Source organism: Drosophila biarmipes, chromosome 3L (genome assembly GCF_025231255.1).
Source record: "Drosophila biarmipes strain raj3 chromosome 3L, RU_DBia_V1.1, whole genome shotgun sequence".
Classification (NCBI taxonomy): Eukaryota; Metazoa; Arthropoda; class Insecta; order Diptera; family Drosophilidae; genus Drosophila; species Drosophila biarmipes.
The window spans coordinates 3,768,709-3,790,786 of record NC_066613.1 but is presented as its reverse complement, the minus strand read 5'-3'; the positions used below and the strand labels follow the sequence as shown (position 1 = coordinate 3,790,786).

Sequence of the window (22,078 nt, the reverse complement as noted above, 5' to 3'; positions counted from 1 at the left end):
AAGATTATATAGAATGTATAAAATATAAAAAAACATTTTATGGATCCCAGCGAGTTATTCGAAGTAGGTCGCACATCCTCTATACTGAAATTATGAATAAAATAAGTCTTAATTATAAGGATGATAAGAGATATATTTTACCAGATAATTGTAATACATTGGCTCATGGTCATTATAATATTGAACATATATTAAGTAGTCAAAATTAGACCCGTTATTAAGTAAATGTTTATATTATAAGAATAAAAATTTGTAAATAAATAGATAAAAAATTAAACTTGTTATTGTTGCGTTTTATTACTTTAGCAGGTCATTTACAGATATCCATGAGTTGTGGCTGGAATCGAAACCGCTCCATTTTACAAGCACTTGATTATTTTTCCTTTTTAGTATTTTCTCTACTAGGAAAGCATTTTTGTCTTTCACTTTTTGAAGTTCCTCTTCATAAAATGACCCATTAATAGGGGTACCCATATAATCTTGTATTTCATATGTTACGGGGTATGTAGACTTGACTTTTAAAACTTTAAAAACTTCTGTGGTCCAATTAGGTTCGTATCCCTTCATAAATGCTCCCTTGTATTTACTTATTCTAACAAAATCACCTACTAAAAATTTATGTTTTGGAAATATTTTTGGTATATTATATACCGATTTTAAAATAAACTCTTCATTTTTCGTGCAGACATCTATAGGCTTCATTTTAATTGTTCGGTGATATGAATTATTGTATTGATTTACGAGATAATTGATGTTATGGATCCACTTATATTTACCCTGCATACTAAACATTTTCCACATACGATTTTTTAATGTTCTATTAAAGCGTTCACATATAGAAGCCTTGAGATGCGTATAAGTATGATAATGATTTATACCAAATTTATCCATTAATTTCCTAAAAGTGGAATTAAAAAATTCTTTCCCTTGATCTGACTGAATATTCTTGGGTGTACTTTTACTCTTTTTAAAAACAGATTTCATTGCCTCTGCTACATCCAGGGCAGACTTTGACTTAACTGCTTCGGCGTATGCATACTTTGAGAACGTGTCAATAACGGTCAGTAAATATCTAAAACCCTTATTTTCTTTCGAAAATGGTATCATTTCAACTAAATCAATTTGCCATGTGTCATTTATCCCTTTTTGAACGAACTTTCGCCGTATGAAGTTTTTTCTCGCTGCCTTATGAATTTCATCGACAACTTGTTGTTTGCTCATCTTAAGGTGTTGATTTATTAGTATTATTTTTTATTTGATGACGATGGTTGCTTAGTCAATAATGCTTGCTTATATACAAGAACATCCCTTTTTATTTCTGAACGCATCTTTTTTGATATTTCAAAACATAATCGTGTTAAATCTATTTGCACATCCTTATCATAGGTACCTTCTAAATCAGATAGTTGAATATCAAATTTTTGTAAAGATACACACTTAGGAATAATATGATTATTGTAAAGATATATTACTTGCTGTCTTAATATGGAGTTCCAACATAAAAATGTAGTAAAAAATATGCCTAATCTTAGTAATGATCTCCAGGACTCAGAATCAAACTCAATTTTGTTACCATACTGATTAATCACAAAAACGTACTGATTATCTGATTTCCTAAATCTAAAGTTACATTTTATGGAGTGCAAGCACGGATGATCAATAATTGTATCAGGCATCAAGAAGTCATACTGGTCCAGCTTCAACTGAATAAATTCCTTATACGTAAGAAGTTGCATCCATTCGTCTTTGTCAAATCCAATGAAATTATTTTTACTTTGCTGCATCCAAACCATCGGCAAAAATTTTCGAGTAGTTGACAGACCACATTTCAATTTTAAGTTATGAACAACATAATACTCGAATCCAAAAATGACTTCGTGGTCCTGTTTCTTTCGAGAAGTTTTATTTCTTTTAGTTACACACATGTCCATCAGGTAAGACTACTTCAAATAAACTGTAAATATGTTCTAGTCTTACCGGTATATAAAGGAGAAAGCCCTAGCAAGCACACCCTCAGTTGATTAAAAAATCTCAACCAATGATGAACACAGTCGATCGTAATTCAAGCATTATAGTAGATTTTCAATATGTACTTGGTAACAACAAACAAGTTTTCGTTAAGGAGCTGGCGTTTATGCCTGCTGGAACTGTTATACCTAATTTTTTCCATTTCAAACCGCCATATAACATAAAAGAATTGGATAATGGAGCTCTTAAGCAGCAGCACCTTAACCAGCAGAACATAAACGGATTGGATTGGTCAGCTGGAGATATTCCATACACAAGTCTTGAAGAAATACTCACACCACTCAATAAGTATCACACAGTTCTTGTTCGTGGTGAAATTAAAAAGAATTTTTTAATCAAGTATTTATCAACAAACATTATCGATATAGATATCGGAAGAAGTTTAACTCAACTACCCAATTTTTTTACGAATTGTAGAATACACAAGAAAAAACTTCCACTTCGATGTTCATTAAATAATTTATTTAAGCTGTTTGTATTCTTAGAAAACACCAATTATGAAATATATAGTAATGGTGACACATGTGTTTAAAATTTAGTAAAAAGAAATTCATGGTCCTATCAGGTTGTCTCTTATTATGGATTCTTTTAAGAGATTTTTTGGAAATGATCCCCGTAAAAATGGATACACGCAACTTATTTATTGTAATTATTGCGGATCTGATACTCATTTCGAGAAGAACTGCTCCAAGAAACGCGATCAAGTGAATATTAATAAAACCTAATATAACTTAAAAACATTATATAAGCAATTAGTAATAATATAATATATTAAAATTCATTCCGAATAAAAAAATTTTTTTAATAAAAAATGTTTACACAATTTATACATCCTTTTACAATGCTTATTTGTGGACCCTCAGGATCGGGAAAAACAACCTTTTTAGAAAATCTAATCACCAAAAAGAATGATCTTTTTAATATTTCAATAGATCGAATTATTTGGTGTTATGCAGAGGAGAGTGCCAAGCCCAATTTCGAAAAGATTGAATATTTTAAAGGAGTCCCTGAAACAGTTGAAAATGAAACGAATGAACCAATTCTTTTAATATTGGATGACTTGATGATGGGAGCCTTTAATAAAAATGTGTGTGAGCTGTTTACAAAAGGATCACACCATAGGAATTTATCAGTAATAGTGGTAACTCAGAACATATTTCATAAATCTTCGCACACCAGAGATATTTCACTAAATACCAAATACATTGTTGCTTTCAAAAATCCTCGTGATAAGCTTCAATTTCAATGTTTAGCAAGACAAATTTACCCAGAAAACCCCACGGAGCTATTTAGAATATATAAAGAAGTAACGGAGCAACCTCACGGATATTTACTTATTGATCTCACTCAGGGCATTAACGATCTCTTAAGATTTAGATCTGACATTTTTAATTCAGAATATTCTGTGTGCTATTCAAATGAAAATGGTTTACAAAAAGAGCCTAAATCGCTTGAAAGCGAACAAACATTTATTGTATGTGCTCAAAAAGGCCGACAATAGACTACGTAAGGCAATTATAAGCAATAGTAATAGTGACCTGGTAAAAACAATAGTAGAGATTGTATTGAACACATTACAGGGAAACCATAAAGTTACTAAATCCCATCTTAATGCTCTAAAAAAGTATAAAAATGCATTGCGCTACCTTTCGTGCCCAAAACGTACATTAAACTCTAAGAGAAAAGTCCTTATTCAAAAAGGGGGATTTCTACCGATTCTAATAACTTCATTGCTTTCTGGAATTTTTGGAAAACTATTAAAAAATGATTAAGAATAAACATAATTTAAGCAAAGTAATTTTAATGCATCCTAACAGCTATCAGAAATTGATAAACAATGATAGAGGAAATGAATTAATAAATATAAAATTTTTACCAATATTAAATAATAACAAAATAAGTGATTTCGATAAATGGATCAAAATTCGTCAAGAATTAAGTTACTATCAAAACAAAAAACGTAATAAATCATGGAATTTTCAAAATGAACAAAAAGCGAATCCTATTACAACCAAAACAATTGAATCCCAAACCACTGATTGGATTGATATAAAACCCAGCACATCAAAATCAACATCAAAGTACGATCACTCACGTCCGGAAAAATTTGAGTTTCCCGATTTACCACCTGAAAGTGATAATGAGGATTTTAGTTCAAATACAAAAGAAAATGTTGTTTCAGATAAACGAAAAGTGAGTGATACCTCTTTTTTAGATAGTGAAACAGATAAAAAGAAAATAGGATTAGAGAAACCAGTGCTCAAAGCGAAGCTTAATGAACGACAACGCAAATTCAAAGCAAAACTACAAAAATTAAAAACGGAAACTTTACCTTATCAAAATTTTAAATATGTAACAGGACGTGAAAGGTTAATGCGATCGGTTAGAACAAAAAATCCAGTACAAACTGGTAAAAATAAATTAAATTGGATTTCGTATCATTAACTTCCATAAATATCAAATATGGGTTATTTAAATGAGATTTTTATCACATTGTTAAGTAACGACTCAATGAATGTATTTCCTGACAACGTAAAGTGTGCATTTACAAACATTGTTAACATTCCAGAAGACATGAACGATGACTGGGAAGTCGGTATTTCAGACATATATTTGAATAATTACATTAAATATACACCTAACCAAGATAAAAATGTCGTTGAAGAAACCGAGTTTGTTAGTCTTGTAAATGCTGAAACATTTAGGTATAAAAATGTATCCGTTAAAACGAATATTCCTGAAAATGGATTGATTTTTATTTACACTGACATAATAAAACCAAGGTCAGTAGGTAGTAAAAGACCGCGATGTCTTCGTGTAATGCATTATAATGGAAAGGAAAGAAATATTCAATTTAAAAATATTGAATATTACCCTTTGGACATATGGTCGCCAAATGAAATCTCAATACTCATTACTGATTCCAATGGATATAAGGTACCATTTGAAACTTCAGCTGTTCCCATTTTTGTTACTCTTCACTTTAGAAGAAGAAGAAGGTCAGGACTATAAATAATGCATACCCAAATGTTATTTATTTAGAACCAAAATAGTCATCATGGTGAAATCTTATCAGGATTATTATGTAAATCAGTGTGGTGGGGGCTTAAGCAACATCGGAAGTCTTTACATATCTCCGCATATAGTGCAACAAGGACGAGGAATAGGAAATTTTTTTAGCGGTCTTTTTAATTACATAAAACCACTTTTTCTTTCGGGCATAACTGCTATAAAAAATCAGGCTGCTGAGACTGGTAAGGCTGTAATCAATGAATTTGGGAGAAAGCCTTTAAGAAATATAATTCAAGAACAAAGTAAAATTGCTTTACAAAATCTTTCAAATAAAGCAATTGATAAAATTACCCGTTTTCAAAGTGGAAGTGGAAAAAGAAATAAAAGGCTAGGTAATAAGAAAAAACGACTTCATTATACATCTAAACGACCACGTAAACATACCCAAACGCAACATAAAAAAAAAAAATCAATAAGAAAATTAAATATTAAAGATATTTTTTCTAAAGCAAAATGAGTACGCATATCGAATGTATGAAAAGTGAATTAGATTTGTTTGCGGCACACCCCACGCAAAGTTCTATTCTAAGAACTGAAGAAGTCTCATACAACCCAATTGCTTCTTTGGACGGTGCCTCTTCAATCGAATTTGTTTGCTTGGGAAATGGTGAAACGTATCGAGATTTATCCAGTGTTTATTTACGACTTGTTGTGCAACTTAAAAAAAATGATAACAACAGCATTGAAGGAAATGCTGTTGGTGTTGTAAACAATATTCTACATTCAATATTTAGAAGTTCGTCCGTTTATTTAAATAATATACTGGTATCGCAAAGTGATAATAATTATCACTATAGAGCGTATTTGCAAACAATTTTAAACTATGGGAGTGACGCCTCTGAAAGTCACTTGGCCTCCCAAGGTTATTTTCCCAATTTTGGAAGAATAACAGCAGGGAAATATGTTTATCCGGACTCGAATGAAACCCTTAAAAATATGTTTCAAAATAGTAACAAGGTTGAGTTATTCGGAAAAGTTCATGGAGATATTTTCAATCAAACCAAACTGCTTGTTAACAATGTTGATTTAAGAATCAATTTCAATATTGAAAAAACAGCGTTTTATTTAATGGAAACTGGTACTGAATCAAATTTAAAGATACTTGAAGCACAACTTTTCATGAACCACATAACAGTTAACCCAAGCATTTTATTGGCTCATCATCATGTTTTACAAACAAAAAATGCTCTGTACCCATTCAGCAAGGTTGAAGTCAAATCATTTACAATATATCCGGGCAACAACACACTGTCGATAGACAACGCAGTTATTGGTCAAATACCAAATTTTCTGGCCTTTTGTATGGTTAAGAACCGCTCATACTCAGGAAACCGAGGCTTAGACCCATTTCAATTTGAACATTTTAAAATTCAACGCTTTAACCTATTGGTTAACGGAGTTCAAGTTCCTTCCCAGGCTCTGGAGTTCGATTACTCGAACGCTGAAAAGGTTCAGAGCTCAAGAGGTTATAATATGCTTTTTAGATCATGTGGAATTAAACATTACGATCGTGGACTACAAATTACCAAGGAAATGTTTGATTCAAACAGTTTTATATTAGCCTTTGACTTAACTGCTGATCAATCAAATTCAACTATATGTTCAAATTTAATCTCTCAAGGTACTATAAGAATCGAAGGAAGATTTTCGGAACCACTTGCTGAAGCAGTTACTTGCTTGGTATACTGTGAATACGATTCAATGATTGATATTGATAAGCATAGAAATATTCGTACGCTCTTTTAAAATGAATACTTTACAAATTGAATATTTTCTTTCTAAGCATTCAAAGACAAAATCTATTTTTAAAGGAGTTTTTCCTTCTGATAGGTTACCAAAAACTATTTTAAAGTATCCCGCACTAATAATTGCAAATACCGACACTTCAGATCAACCTGGAACTCATTGGATTGCATTTTATTTTGAAAGTCGTAGGTCAGCAGAATTTTTCGATTCATATGGTCAATATCCCCAGAAAAAAGAATTTTTAATATTTTTAAAATCTAACGCTTATAAATTTTGTTTTAATAAGCAACAACTGCAGGGATACTTTTCTAACACTTGCGGACATTATTGTATGCTGTTCGGTCTTTTTAAAAGTAAAAAGAAAACACTAAATTCTTTTTTAAGAAAATTCAAGAAAAACGACTATTCATTTAATGATAAATTAATAATAAAAATGTTTAAGAACCATTTTAAAAAATAAAAAACATAAAAACATATATATATTTAGGTAAAATTAAATCGTTTTATTTATGGTTTTGGAGCAATACGTTTGTTTAACTTATAATATTTAATCATTAGACTAAGGGCTTCCTCTTTCAGTGCAGGCAGCATATGACACTGACATGTGTCTGGTCCAGATGAGGCATCATCGTCGCTCCAGGGACAAAGTTTATAATGGAATCCAAACTTCGAATGGATCAACTCTTTTTCCTCTAAATCCTCCAAAGTAGCTTTTAGGAACTCCATCCTTTGTAGGTGTTGCTCGAAAAGCATGCCTTCAAATTGCATCAAGAATAGTTCTATCTGTTGAGCGTACATTTTTAAGGACAACTATTTCTTTTTGAGACTGATTTAAGACTGTTGTTGGATTTAAAAACTCAGCTCTTTTTATTGAAGAATCTTATTTACTTTACTTATTTACTGATAAAAATTCAATTTGAGCACAACTAAATCTGTTCAGATCTTTTCCTTTATATACCATATGAGTTATTCCATTCTCATTTAATTTCCTAAATGGTGTCTTTGTAGAAAATTTGTTCACATAACTTTTAGGTAGAAATATCCAAACATCTTTATCGTCCTTATCAGTTAAATATAGAGCTATTTTAGTTCCATATGGTGTCTTTTTCAGCTTACATCCAGTGATCTTATACTTAAATCCAATACATAGATTTTCAATTTTTGTGTAGCCAATCACAGGCTTCACGTCATTTAAGGTCTCTAAGAAGTCCTATAAAATTCAACAAAATTAGGTGATAAAGTATTTACTTTTAATTTATATGCATACCATTTTTGATTAGCGTAAGTTTGGATTCGTCGTGCACTAGTACCTAACTGTTGTATACTAATTCTTTAACCAGAAATTACATGGTCTTTTATACTTGTCAAAAACTATACACTTCTATCAATTCATGTGGAGTAAATGAGATAACAATATGTCTTCATTATATGCACCAAAATACTTATTCAAACTATGTAATACTTGAGAATAAAGTTAGAAATACATATCAGTATGTCTATCTCTTTTTATATTTATATAAATCTTTCAATAGCGTTAAAATAAAGATAGTATATATAACGTAAGAATTGTCCCTCAAATGCTATATAAGATAAATTTTTTATAGAAAAGTCAGTTTATTTTTAAAAACATCGAAATGGTGAAGTACCATTGCGAGTTGTGTTCAGAAACAAAATCCTTTACTACTCGCAGCGGTCTAAAAGGGCACACATTAAAAATACACAACTTCGCCTATCAGAAATCTAAATCCTCCTTTTATTATTGTTATTTCTGTCCTAAAGTACGGAAAATTTGGTTGCGATACGACTTTAATATGCATCGTCTATTGGTTCACAACGCAGAGCTAAAAAGTATTTGTAAGGCAAAGAAAAATTGTTCAATAAATAAAAAACAATTATAAGCCCTCAATTTTAAAATAGTTTTTACTTTATTTTTCTTTATGCATGGTGTATTTATAATTAAAAAGTTAAGAATCTAGGTCAAATAAAACATCTAGTAATGCGTCGTCATCTCCATCATCCAGCAAAGTTAAATAATGGTTAGTCGGTGGCGGTTGAGGTCCCATAAGTTCTTCAAAGATGTGGTCGTCGTTAGGAAAAACCTCATCTTCTGTCCTGGATAGGTCGTCGTCCAATTGAAATTCCTGTGCGCACTGAAATACATGTTCACCTTCTTCGTGTGTGATAAGGGATTCCAAGAAAGCCTGCGTAGTAGTCCCCAATGGAAACTGGCTCCACTCAAGAGACTCCAATCCTGGGTCCCTATTTTGGGTCGACGATGCAGCCGGTTGAAATACGCTTTGTAGAAGGCGATCAACCGAATCTTCTGCTTCGGAAACCTGTACAAGTTCCAGATCCGAGTTTTCGATTATTTCGAGATCAGAATCTTGCGTGGGTGGTAATTCCGGGTTGTCAATCTCAACCTCGTTTTCCGAATCGATAAATTCTACGGTTAGATCCATAGGTATGCAGTACTGAGGCATTTGAAGAACTGATCCTGAGCAATTTGAGTGGTGTCATTTTTATAGTCCAGAATGTTCACTTAACAGGTTGACATCTACAGGGAGTGCATACAGGTATGTTGTACTCCTAGAACCAATCCGATTGGTTCTCGAACAAAAGGAGCAGCCCAATACCCCAGTAGAATGGTTATTAGAAGGAAAACGAACATAAGGATTGATAACAAGTTACCGGGGGTGAACGTGGTGTAGGAGGGGTCTGGATGTAGGTAAATATCGAAGGTGTGCAACTTCGACATAGGTTAAGGAAAGGCAATCTCTGTGTAAGCAAGATATGAATAAATGGTCAGTTAAAGTCGGGCCAGCATTGGCATAAGATGTCGCGATGCAGCCATTCGAATTTCCTAAGCCTTAAGCTAAGAGTAGCTATTAAAAGCGGTTGCGGAGGTTTTTTAGGCGGTTTTAAATGTGTTTTGTATGAGTTGTTTTTAATTGCAAGCGTATACTCATCCCAAAATCAGTGTGTTTGGTATTCCACGGAACCCTCCCTTTGTATTGCATTTCAAATATTGTGACCCCTCGTTATCTTCTGAGAATGAGCAGGAGAAAGTGAACGTGCGTACCCACGAACCCGAATCTCACCCCTACCCTCGAGTCCTTGCTCATGACTGCTTGTGCGCGAAGGTGTGAAATTTTAATTTTGTGAGTTTTTTTCAAAATGTGCAGTTTTTATTTTAGAACAGAGAAAATTATACCATTGGAAAGGGCTTGAAAAATGCTTTCCAATGACACCAAATTTTTTTTTTTTTTTTTTTAGTGAGGGGGTATACTATTTACGGCAGCGGAGGTCATCGTCGTTTTTTGCCTTTTTCAGTCGAGTAGTGGGAATATACGGGAGGAGGCAGAATTTGAAATTCGGTACAATTTTCCGCTTCAGTGCACCGTTTTAAGAAATTCTTAAAACTAAACTTCTTATCCTACACATAAATTTTATTGGGTGGCCTTTAGATATAAACCCTAAAAAGTGTTCCCAATAAGAAATTTAAAACATAAACCTTAAAGTGATTCCACTAGCTGACTTTTCTATACACCCCCGTCTAACTTTATCGTAGACAAAAACAATTTCGATATCCTCAGCCCTAAAAAGTGATCCTATAAGTCTTATACAACTTTAACATTAAAGTGATTCTTCAGCTCATTTTTCCTAGACAAAGGAATTGTATAACATATAAGAAAAACTAGAGTATAAGACCGCAGCGGCGGTCATCGCAGCGGCAGTCTCGGCAGCGACCAAACCTCCGCTGCGAAAACCGCCGCTCCCGTATATTCCCACTACTCGACTGAAAAAGGCAAAAAACGACGATGACCTCCGCTGCCGTAAATAGTATACCCCCTCACTAAAAAAAAAAAAAAAAAAATTTGGTGTCATTGGAAAGCATTTTTCAAGCCCTTTCCAATGGTATAATTTTCTCTGTTCTAAAATAAAAACTGCACATTTTGAAAAAAACTCACAAAATTAAAATTTCACACCTTCGCGCACAAGCAGTCATGAGCAAGGACTCGAGGGTAGGGGTGAGATTCGGGTTCGTGGGTACGCACGTTCACTTTCTCCTGCTCATTCTCAGAAGATAACGAGGGGTCACAATATTTGAAATGCAATACAAAGGGAGGGTTCCGTGGAATACCAAACACACTGATTTTGGGATGAGTATACGCTTGCAATTAAAAACAACTCATACAAAACACATTTAAAACCGCCTAAAAAACCTCCGCAACCGCTTTTAATAGCTACTCCAAAGATAAAAAATACAATTTAATTCGAAATTCAAAGCGAAATAAAAAATGTTATTTTCAAGCGTAGGAGGTATTAAGTTAAAAAACACCGAAGATATAATTTTTCAATATTATTTACCACTAATTTTCCGATTGTTCCTATGGAAGGTATAAGATAAAGTCGTCCCATTTTCATAAAATTTAATTCAAAATTCAGAACTAATTTAAAAATGTTATATCCAAGCTTAGAAAGGTTTATGTTAAAAACACGAAAGATATTATTTTTTTTTCAAATTTTTCCCCGATAGTTCCTATGGGAGCTATAAGATATAGTTGTCCGATCCGGCTGGTTCCGACTTATATACTACCTGCAACAGAAAGAAGACTTTTTGTAAAGTTTCAGCCAGATAGCTTTAAAACTGAGAGACTAGTTTGCGTAGAAACGGACGGACATGGCTAGACTCGTCTTGTGACGCTGATCAAGAATATATATACTTAATGGGGTCGGAAACGTCTCCATCACTGCGTTGCAAACTTCTGACTGAAATCATTATACCCTCTGCAAGGGTAAAAAATAAAAGGATTGCATACCAAAACCATAAGCAAATCAATTGGTTTGTGATAAAGAGTAGTGAGAGTTGCCAAGGGGTGGGGTTTGTGGCCGTTAGAGTGGGGGTGGAAAACTTTTTTTATGGCGATCGGTAGGTATTTAAGAGGCAAATACATTTCAGATAAATTGAGAGTGGGCACCCTGCTGAAACAAACCTGCGCTGCGCAGGGAGGCCAGAAATCTCAATCTTCTAGCTCTTATAGTTTCCAAAATCTCAGCGTTCATACGGACAGACTGACATGGCTAGATCGACTCGGCTAGTGATCTTGATAAAAAATATATGTACTTGATGGGGTCGGAAACGCTTTTTCTTCGTGATACTTTTCGACGAATCTAGTACACACTTTTGCTCTACGACTAACGGGTATTAAAATGGCCACATTTACCAATTAGAACATTGCCTGAGCATTGAACTTTTTTTTTGCATATCCAAACTTGTTTGACGGACCTGGAACTGTTAAACAGCTTAATACAGAAACAGTAGTTCTACCACTTTTGGAAAAACTAGCTAACTTAGCTTTAAATACATAAAATTCATACACCTTTCAATTGCAATCTACTAAAGCATTGGGCTTGTTCTATATGTCGTTAAAATGGTATTTCAAAAGTCTTAATACTATCGTTTAAGAGTTACGAACAAAAGTGGTTTGGTTCCAATTTTTTAAAAACTTTTTTCATATTTCTCAAAAGCGTCAATAAGAATTTCGGACTAAGCTTTAAAGGGTTGACATTGACATTCCTTAACTTTTTACGTGAAACACATTGTTGTATAAAGTCAGTTTTGGGTCATTTCATCATCATTTAAAATTTAAATTGTTATTAACAGTTTCACATAAGAAACTGGATTTTAAAGATAAAAACTTCTGATATCTGTCAAAAACAACTCTTAAGGAGGTTAATTTCTAGTGACGATCGCACCTACAGCAAACATAAGTTCAACTTTTGTGAGGAAAATGTACTATACGAAGGTGGTCCGATAAGTACTTAGCCTCCAAAAAAGAATACAATTTTGGAAAAGTATAGATTTTTTTTCCAACATATATAATAATAATAAAATATATATTCTCCTTTTAGCTCGTTACACTTGACCCAGCGATGCTCCAACCTCTTTAAAATGCTTTTTCTCGAGATTTGCAAAGAAGGCCTCTGTGGCGGCGACGACCTCCTCATTCGACGCAAAATTTCTGTCCAGCGAGTGACTTTTTCAAAAAAACACATGGGGCCAAATCTAGAGATTATGGTGGATGGGGTAGCAGTTCGTAGCCCAATTCGACCTTGGCGAGGGCGAAAGTGTGAGCCGGTGCTCACGATGGCAGAGAACTTTTTTTCTTCGCCGTATTTTCTGCAATTCGGCGGCGAAGTGGTCTCAAGGTTACGTTTGCTGTCCGGAGTGAGCGAACGCGGCAAAATTTCATAAAGGATATGACCCATGCGGTCTGTTGACATGCCTACTGTCTCAACTATTCGGCGGTCTGCCAATAATCGTCACGTTATCCTCCGTGGTAGCCGTCTTCGGGGCACCTGGGCGTGGCTCATCAAAAACCGTTCATGTCGGTTCATGTTTCACGTTGAAACTCGTTAAACCAATTTATGACGGTCGCCATTGACAGCATCCCAGCGCTCTTTGATTTCGCTGCTCGATTTCCCTTCCAAAAACAAGAATAGAATCACAGTATGTTATGGAGAAAGCTTCATTTTCCTAGAATCTGCGGACACGTCCAATTCCACACGCAGTCAAAACAAAACTACGAGTCCGATTCGTCTGAAATTTTGACAGTAGCCGTCTACGAGAGGCCGTCTACACGATAGTAAATTTCTCTTGCGACTGCCACGTAAGATCTACTAAGTAAATACATTTTCTTCATTTTTTATTTAATTTTCAAGGAAATATGGTTTTTTGAATTATTTTTAAGCGATGTCCCGCTCGTTCAACAGATGAGGTGTGATTCGAAGCCTATTCGCAGTACGAATAAAATGAAGTTAAAAGCCTTCTACAATTATTTCAATTTCACCGCTTTTTCTCACAATCAAATTTATATTTCTAAATCTTCTTAGTTTTTGTGATGTAATATATTCTTTTAGTTTTCCTAGTAAGTGAATATTATACATTATATACAACTGTGGGCAAAATTAAGATGAATTTCCAATTTGAAATTCGCGGGCGGAAACGTTGAGAATGTTGCGGAAGGCCTTTGAGATTCTACCATGTCCCAGAAAAATGATTATAAGTGGTAAAAAGGCTTCAAAGAGGGTCGGAACGTGTTTAGTGCTCAAAAATCGTCGGTTGATTAGAGCCCTAACTGATATGATCGGAATATCAGAAGGATCTGTGAACGAAAAGACAAATCTCGTTTGCTACAGAAAACGCTCAATTTCATGCCATAAAGTCATCGCGTTGTTGTGTGTTAAACAATGCTTTCTGACTATCAGGACAACCTCAAATGCATAATCTCGGGCTAAGAGACTTGGATTTATGCTTACGACCCTGAAACAACCGACCAATAAAGCGAATATCGTGCTAAAGGCGAGGCCATACCGAAAAGAGCACGTCAAAGTCGTTCAAAAGTCAAGGTTATGATGACAGTTTTCAGACCAGAATTATAGGCCAACAATTTGATTTGAAAAAACGTTGGCATAAGTATATTTTATCGGGAGGCGATTACTTTGAAGGGAATGAAATTGATTCACGAGAATAAATAAAGAATTTTCACTTTACAAACAAATTCATCTTGCTTTTAGCCCACAGTAGTATATATACATAGTATAGTATTGTAAACTACAACTCGGCAAACATTAAAAATGTTGCTATTGAAAAAAAAATTGAAAAAAAAGGTCGACAAATTTATTTACGTTATAAGACAGTTAGGGTACTCCTTAAACTTTTGAATTGCTGAACTGTTTAATTTTGGTCAACTGTTAATCAGCTGTTCTATATAAAGTTGACTTTTAGAAGTTTCAGCAATTCAACAAACTCGGGGCTGTTAAAAATTTTATTGAATTGCCGAAAGCCAGAGTTGTCTCTGTTCTCGACTAAAAGTAAGAGAGTTTAGTTTTTTGGATTTTTTCGTCATTTTCTTTAATGTTAAACATAACTATTGATAAACACAGCCTGATAATTTGACAACCTGACAAACAGAACAGCCATATTCCCTCCACTTCACACATTCGTGTGCCAATGGATTGTCGCGGGCCGTGCAATACGATATTGTCAAGGTTGTCCGTCGAAAGTTATGTCATTGTTCTTGACCTACTCCACTTCTTACATCAGCACACCCCCCCTGTTAAAATTCTAGTTCACCATGGTTTCAGCTTCGTTTTCACATTATAAGTTTATTGCTTAATATATGTATGTCGGCATATGCCGTGGATAAGCAATATAATGGCTAATGCATAAGACATAACTCTAATTGACAATTATTTTTATTAGCGGAGAGTATCGAATTTACCACCCGTAAGGTGCGCACATCAGCAAAACGCTGACCATTCACGACTACAAACGTCGCTCAGAGGGTTCTTGAAACTGTACATACAACTACAAGGCCGATACTCGCCGCTGAAATATTAATAACAACCTATAAACTTTTTGGACTGCACGAATATTTATATATGTATGTTTTAAGAAAGGAACCGGGTTCAGAGAAACTTACTCCCTTTTAAATCCTGTGCGATGAGATCTCGACGCTCCGGATCCTGGGATTTGCAAAATACTATATTGGATATATATGTTAATATACGTGCACTAAAAGACTGCTGCTCTTAAGAATACCAATTCACTGAAACACAAAAAATATATATATGCCTGAGGCACGCGTCGTCCGTAACGCTTGTAATGAGACTCGTCTTCGCTAATTGTTTATCAGGATCAGCACTACTTGATTTAAATGTATTTCAATGCATTTTTGAATTCTTTCCATGTTTTTGATTTTCACTTGTGTTTTGGTTGTATTATATGCGGCTATTTGCCTTTGGTTATGCATAAGATCACTTTAGCTTAGATAGTTTCAATGGACACATTTACATTGTACCACCACTTTTTCGGTCACCAAGTCTCTGATCGTATAAGGATTTCGACTACTGCGGCTATATGCATCCCAGTATGTCGAATGTCGTCCTTGCGGTTGATATTCCCTCCTTCATTGATTATAATGGCGGCGATGGTCCGACACATGAAAATCTTTTGAGCTATAGGTGTCCTCTTTAAGGGCTGCTGGACCCTGGTGGCTGATCCTGGAGGAGAGGACTCCGGGGTAGACTGCCCTGGAAAGGTCACCTTTCCTTGGAGCCGGCGGCTTGCGTTAGCAAGACACGAGAATGCATTCACTCCCATTTTCTAATTGTTAGGGTCTTTAATACCCTTGTAGAGCTTTTACTTAGCTGCCAGTTTGAAGCGGATAAACTATGTGTTCCCACCTAGGGTTACTATATCTCAGTATCCAATATCTTTGGAGTCAACGGCCGGCTGTTGCACTTTGCCAGCTACCGGGGTATGGTTACCAGTAGGTCGATCGTGGCCGTTGTTCTGGCCACGCGACACCAGTAATTTGACGAATTTCTATTTTCTTTTGGCCTTATTAGCCTAAGTATGGTTAGTCAAATGCACCCCTGCCTCCGACTTAAGATTCGTCGTTGAGTCTTTCTATATGGAGGGCGTACGTAACAAATTTAATTCGAAATTGAAAACTATTAATCAAAAATGTTATTTCCAAGCGTAGGAGGTTATATGCTAAAAAAACACCGAAGATATAATTTTTTCATATTATTTTACCATTAATTTTCCGATCGTTCCTATGGCAGCTGTGTGATATAGTCGTTCAATTTTGATCAAATTTAAATTGAAATTCAAAACCAATTAAAGAAAAATTTAATTTCCAAGCGTAGGACGTTATATGTTAAAAAAACAACAAATACATTTTTTGTTTTAATTTTCCCCGATAGTTCCTATGGGAGCTATAAGATATAGTTGTCCGATCCGGCCGGTTCCGACTTATATACTACCTGCAATAGAAAGAAGACTTTTGGGAAAGTTTCAGCGCGATAGCGTTAAAACTGAGAGACTAGTTTGCGTAAAAACGGACGGACGGACATACGGGCATGGCTAGATCGACTCGGCTAGTGATGCTGATCAAGAATATATACTTTATGGGGTCGGAAACGTCTCCTTCACTGCGTTACAAACTTCTGCCTTAAATCAATATACCTTCTGCAAGGGTATAAAAAGTGGTCTAATTTCCCATTGTGCAGAGCAAGCTTTTTTCATCAGGGTGCCAAACCATCTCTAAAGCATTTGAAGATTCTGTAAAAGTGTAAAAGCCATTTTATTTTTATTATCATTTTCCGTCTTTATGCCAAATGATAAATAATCAGACTAACCATAGGCAAGTTATGAGCAAATAAAAGCGTTCTCTCATGTTTAAATTTTAAATTTTTCAATGTGATTTAATTATGTTGAATAGGTGGTACTTATAATGTTTATCCAAAAATACTTAAGTATTAGTCTTGTAAGTAGTTTATACTTAACAGAAAGTTTTGAAAAAACTAAATTTATTTTTTTTCCTTTTACCAATTTGTTCTGATATTTAGAAAATTTTACTTAAAATGTGCTTATACGGGTTTCATACGAATGTTACCAATGTGAAATGTGCTTAAACATTACGCTCAGCGTTAAAAATATCAAATATTGTATGTTACTGCCTGTTTACAAATTGATATGTTTATTCGCTTTGTCTTTGCCACCCATCCACCTTACCCTTAACAATTCTCTTTCTCTTTCTATCATTTTTACATAAACACGCGACTAAACTCATACAAATCAATTTTATCAAACCGATGCTCGATTCAATAACATACCAAAAATACAAAACACCTAATCCAATTCCAACAATTTATATCGTCTTAATCATTTCGACCAAATTCATTAAACTCTAAATACATACGAATTCAATTTGCCTAACATTTATTTCTTGTTAAAAAAATATAATTTTTATTAATTTTTATTTCCAAATATTATTGATCATTGATCATTGTGATAACAAATTAGAAAACATTGGTAAATAAATCTCAAAAATTAATTTTGTGCACATCAAAAAAGTATTATTTTTAAGAGTTTTCGTTTACTAACAAAATATTTAAAAATGTAATTGACTCAAAAAAAAAAAAAAAACATTTTTTTCGAGGCTTTAATTTATTAATAACTGTTTTAAGGAAATTATTAAAAAATACATATGTTTCATGATTTGATTAAAGTTCCAATTACAAATTTTTACCCTTTTAAAATTATACGGCAACCACACACAAACAACACATATTGGCAAATAAATAAACATACTCGCATTTAGTGCCACCCACCGAGGTTGTAATTCTGGATGCAAAAGGCGATCGAATCGAGAACGGCAGCTCTGTTGGGCCCATGCAGGAACGTCAGTCCCTTAAAGCTACATGTACTGTAAAGAACACACGCCCTCAACCAGAAGTCGGCTGGTTTCGTGGGACCAAGCGACTAACAACTTGTGAGTATTACAATTTACCCTGTGTAACCTGTGTAACTTTTTAGGAAACTAACCTAAGCATGTCTGACACACTAAAAAAATCTATGCACCCAAATCAAATTGTTCAATCTCAGTTTTGACTTCTACAGATTCCCCCTCTCATGACTTACACAATGGGCTTTATACCACTACACTCGAGTTGGACTGGCCGTTGACCCGCGAAGATCTTGCTCAGGACATTGAGTGTCGCGTCAAATCTGCTGCCATACCAAATACAACTGTAACAAAATTTAGGGTGGACTTGCAAGGTAAAATGGTCTAACAAATATTAACTCCTTAGTTATACATCGATTCCGCTGAAAATGGTGTATGGTTAAGAAATATACATATTTTTAAAATGTCATTGGGATATTTTGACACAAATCTTCCCATCTCAAGGGAATAGATTTTTTCTTATTTTTTATTATTATATTTAGCGGAGGACCGAAGTAAAAGAAGAAAATTGAGTAATAACAAACATATTTTATCAAATGTGACATTGACAAAAGTCACAACTTCTTCAGTTAATAGCGCCTTAGCCTTAAATTTTAAGCCGTCCTCTAGTTTTCTAAGGTTTCTTTGAATTTAAAACTGCTCGAAACGGACATAATAAGTCCTGAAAACGCCATTTAAAATCATTATGTCACAATTTATATGAAAAGTATATTTCAATATTTTATTTGGCTCAAAAGATATTTGCTAAAAGTAAGATTTATGTGAAAATTGTTTGATACAACTAAAAAAACAAATATTGTTGCTAATTTTATTTTGAACTGATAATTAGGGTCCCCTAGTAGGGAATTATAAGCACATTGGATAACATTTGTGTAGCTAGTTGCATAATTTTGTGTGGAACATTTTACGTTAGGTAGTTAGTCATCTGTGTACTATTGAAATAACAAAATACAGACATTTGAGGTATCGCTTTCGCTCACCTTAGCTCAGTAACTTGATAGTCGAGGAAATCGACTATACCTTTTATCCTTGTGTTTTTTTTATTACAAAAATGCGTGTTTTTTTTGTTGTATTTAACAGTTCGTCCAACAAGTATCGATATAAATGGCGTAAAACACCATACAGTGCAAGGCAGCAAAGTGGTTTTAACATGTGATGTAAGTATTGAATCTAATGTATTTCAGTAGGATTATTTAAAAAAAAATTTTTTTCGAGTTCGATTACACTTTAAGTTAACTTCGGCAAGCCGAAGTTTGTATACCATTGCAGTTATAAAAATAATCAACTTTAGTAACACTATGTGGAATTAAGGATTGTTGCTGACTTCAGTGCTTTTAAAAATAAATTATTTCATTTTTTTTTAGACCATTTCTTTACATCTATATGTTAGAGTAGTCAGATTTTTATTAAATTGAATGAGAAATTCTTAATTCTTTTAAAAATGCTATTTCTAAGCGTAGGAGGTTATACGCTAGAGAACACCAAAGATATAATTTTTTCATATTTTCCAACTAATTTTCCGATCGTTTCTATGGCAGCTATATGATGTAGTTGTCGAGTTTGATAAAATTGAATTCGAAATTCAAAACCAATTAAAAAATGTTATTTCCAAGCGTAGGAGGTTATATGCTAGAAAACACTGAAGATATAATTTTTTCATATTATTTTACCATTAATTTTCCGATCGTTCCTATGGCAGCTATATGATATAGTCGTCCGATTTTGATAAAATTTAATTCGAAAATCAGAACTAATTAAAAAATTTTATTTCCTAGCTAAGAAGGTTGTTTGTTAAAAAACACCGAAGATATAATTTTTTTTTAAATTTTTTTCCTGATGGATCTTATGGGAGCTATAAGATATAGTTGTCCAATCCGGCTGGTCCCGACTTATATACTACCTGCAATAGAAAGAAGACTTTGGGAAAGTTTCAGCCCGATAGCTTTAAAACTGAGAGACTAGTTTGCGTAGAAACGGACGGACGGACATGGCTAGGTCGACTCGTCTATTGACGGTGATCAAGAATATATATACTTTATGGGGTCGGAACGTCTCCTTCACTGCCTTGCAAACTTCTGACTAAAATCATTATACCCTCTGCAAGGATATAAGCAAATAATCCGAAAAAAGTGTACTGCAGAGGTTGTAATCCCAACATCCCATTTATTGTCAAAAAAAAGTTTATTAATTATGAACTTTTTTCTTTATCTATGCGTGCCCCGCGAAGAGTTTTTTAGCCTTCACTTACTTAAAAACTTTAAAACGAGCCGTTTAGCCGCCAGGGGAACAACAATTCTATCCGCAAAATCAAACTTTGGCTTGCCGAAGTTAACTTCTTTTCTTATTTTTAAAATAACTTTTTAAGGGGCCATCGAATTTTAATTTTCGACCCGTACTCTCAGTAGAAAGAACTAGAATAATAACCACGGGCAATTATCGTTAAAAGATCCAATTACCTACATTTTAGTTGTAAATTTAATAATTTTTAAATTCTTGGTATGCAATCTTCTTAGTTTTTGAGAGATATTTCGATTGATTTTCAAGATTTTCAATTCTGCGGCTTTATATAGTACTCACCATCGCACTATATCCTGGTTAGGGTGATAAAAATTAAATATCTTTTAAACCATTTGGTATATTGCATATGTATAAATATATTTATGATTTGATTGTTAATACCTTTCATATGGTGACATATTATGCTATAAATTATTATTCGGCCTATGTCTGATCGATGGACACTGAAAACTAATACAATACATTTTCCATTTCAATACTTACATTGAGTACAGAATGTTTTAAAAGGTGCCTAGTTATGCCCCGAAGCAACGTTAATTTTCAACGAAAATATTTTATCTTTTAATACTTTCGAAATACAAATGGATAACGTTACGTGGTGTTATCGGGTTCATATCGATCAGTTTTTTAAATTGTGCCGAGAAAGCGTAAATGGTTCCTTGTAATCCGTATCCAATTGCAAGAAGGCATTGACATTAGATATGGATAAACCAATGCAAGTTATTTTTCCCTTAGGTTTGCTTGAACTGTTATTACCCACGTCTTTTGCATATTCAACAGGGCGGCCAGATTGGGTATAACACTGTTATTTTTGAATTCAGTTAAAGTTTTTACTTTATAGCGTAGTACTTACCCTATTTAATAAAGGGTACGAAACGACAAATGCTTTACAAAAAGGATATCTGAAAATTTTCAGGAAGACAATTTCTAAGATCTTTTCTACAAACAGTTTCAAATCCAAAAAGTCTTTAAAGTATTTTCTAATGTCAATATTTGCCGCACTTGGGGTTTATGTTTATTTCTCGCTATTAAAACTTATATGATTAATAATTTTTATGCTTTTTCTTAGTTTTTTCATTTTGATGAAGTAGATCGTATAATACATTTTCGTCACAAAAGTGTTCCTTTGCTAAAGAAAGGGCAAGGGAGATATTGATATTTAAGTATGAAAGCGCATGTGCCCAATATTGCACATTTTATTTGCTTTTACCTTTAAAACAAATGATAATCAAAACAAAAAAAATTTTAAAAAATATTGCAACACGTGTTACACTCATTGCGGGTGCTGTAGGGACTTAAGAGTTTTGGGCGCGTGGCACACATGAAACATATATATTTTGTAACATATTATCACTGTGGACGGCAGTCCACGTAGTGACGAAGCGCACCAGGAGGGTGTGCGAAGGCGACTACTATATATACACGAAGAAATGAAACTTTACAGTAATCGTCCGATTGTTTCGAGTTATACATCAATCGAAAGGTATTGTAAAAATTGGATACCAAGACTTTAAAGAATTTTATTGGTTTATGACAAAGAGCGGTGAAAGCGTAAAAGTAAAAATTTAGAAAATTTAATCTGAGCGGTGAAAGCGTAAAAGTAAAAATTTAGAAAA

At 33.9% G+C, this 22,078-nt stretch overlaps 1 protein-coding gene across 10 annotated transcripts in view; it reads left to right on the top strand.

Annotated features, from left to right (window-relative positions):
• The window catches only part of LOC108030804 (B-cell receptor CD22), an 87,725-nt gene that overhangs the window by 19,353 nt on the left and 46,294 nt on the right, over positions 1-22,078 (top strand). For all 10 annotated transcript variants that reach the window (XR_007763785.1, XR_006368512.2, XM_050886586.1 and 7 more), the window contains exons 5-7: positions 18,021-18,191; positions 18,320-18,478; positions 19,245-19,321. Coding sequence is in view for 8 of the 10 variants with exons in the window: in XM_050886586.1 (XP_050742543.1) it covers positions 18,021-18,191; positions 18,320-18,478; positions 19,245-19,321 (407 nt within the window). In the remaining 2 variants the exon portion in view is untranslated. The remainder of the gene's footprint in view (positions 1-18,020; positions 18,192-18,319; positions 18,479-19,244; positions 19,322-22,078) is intronic.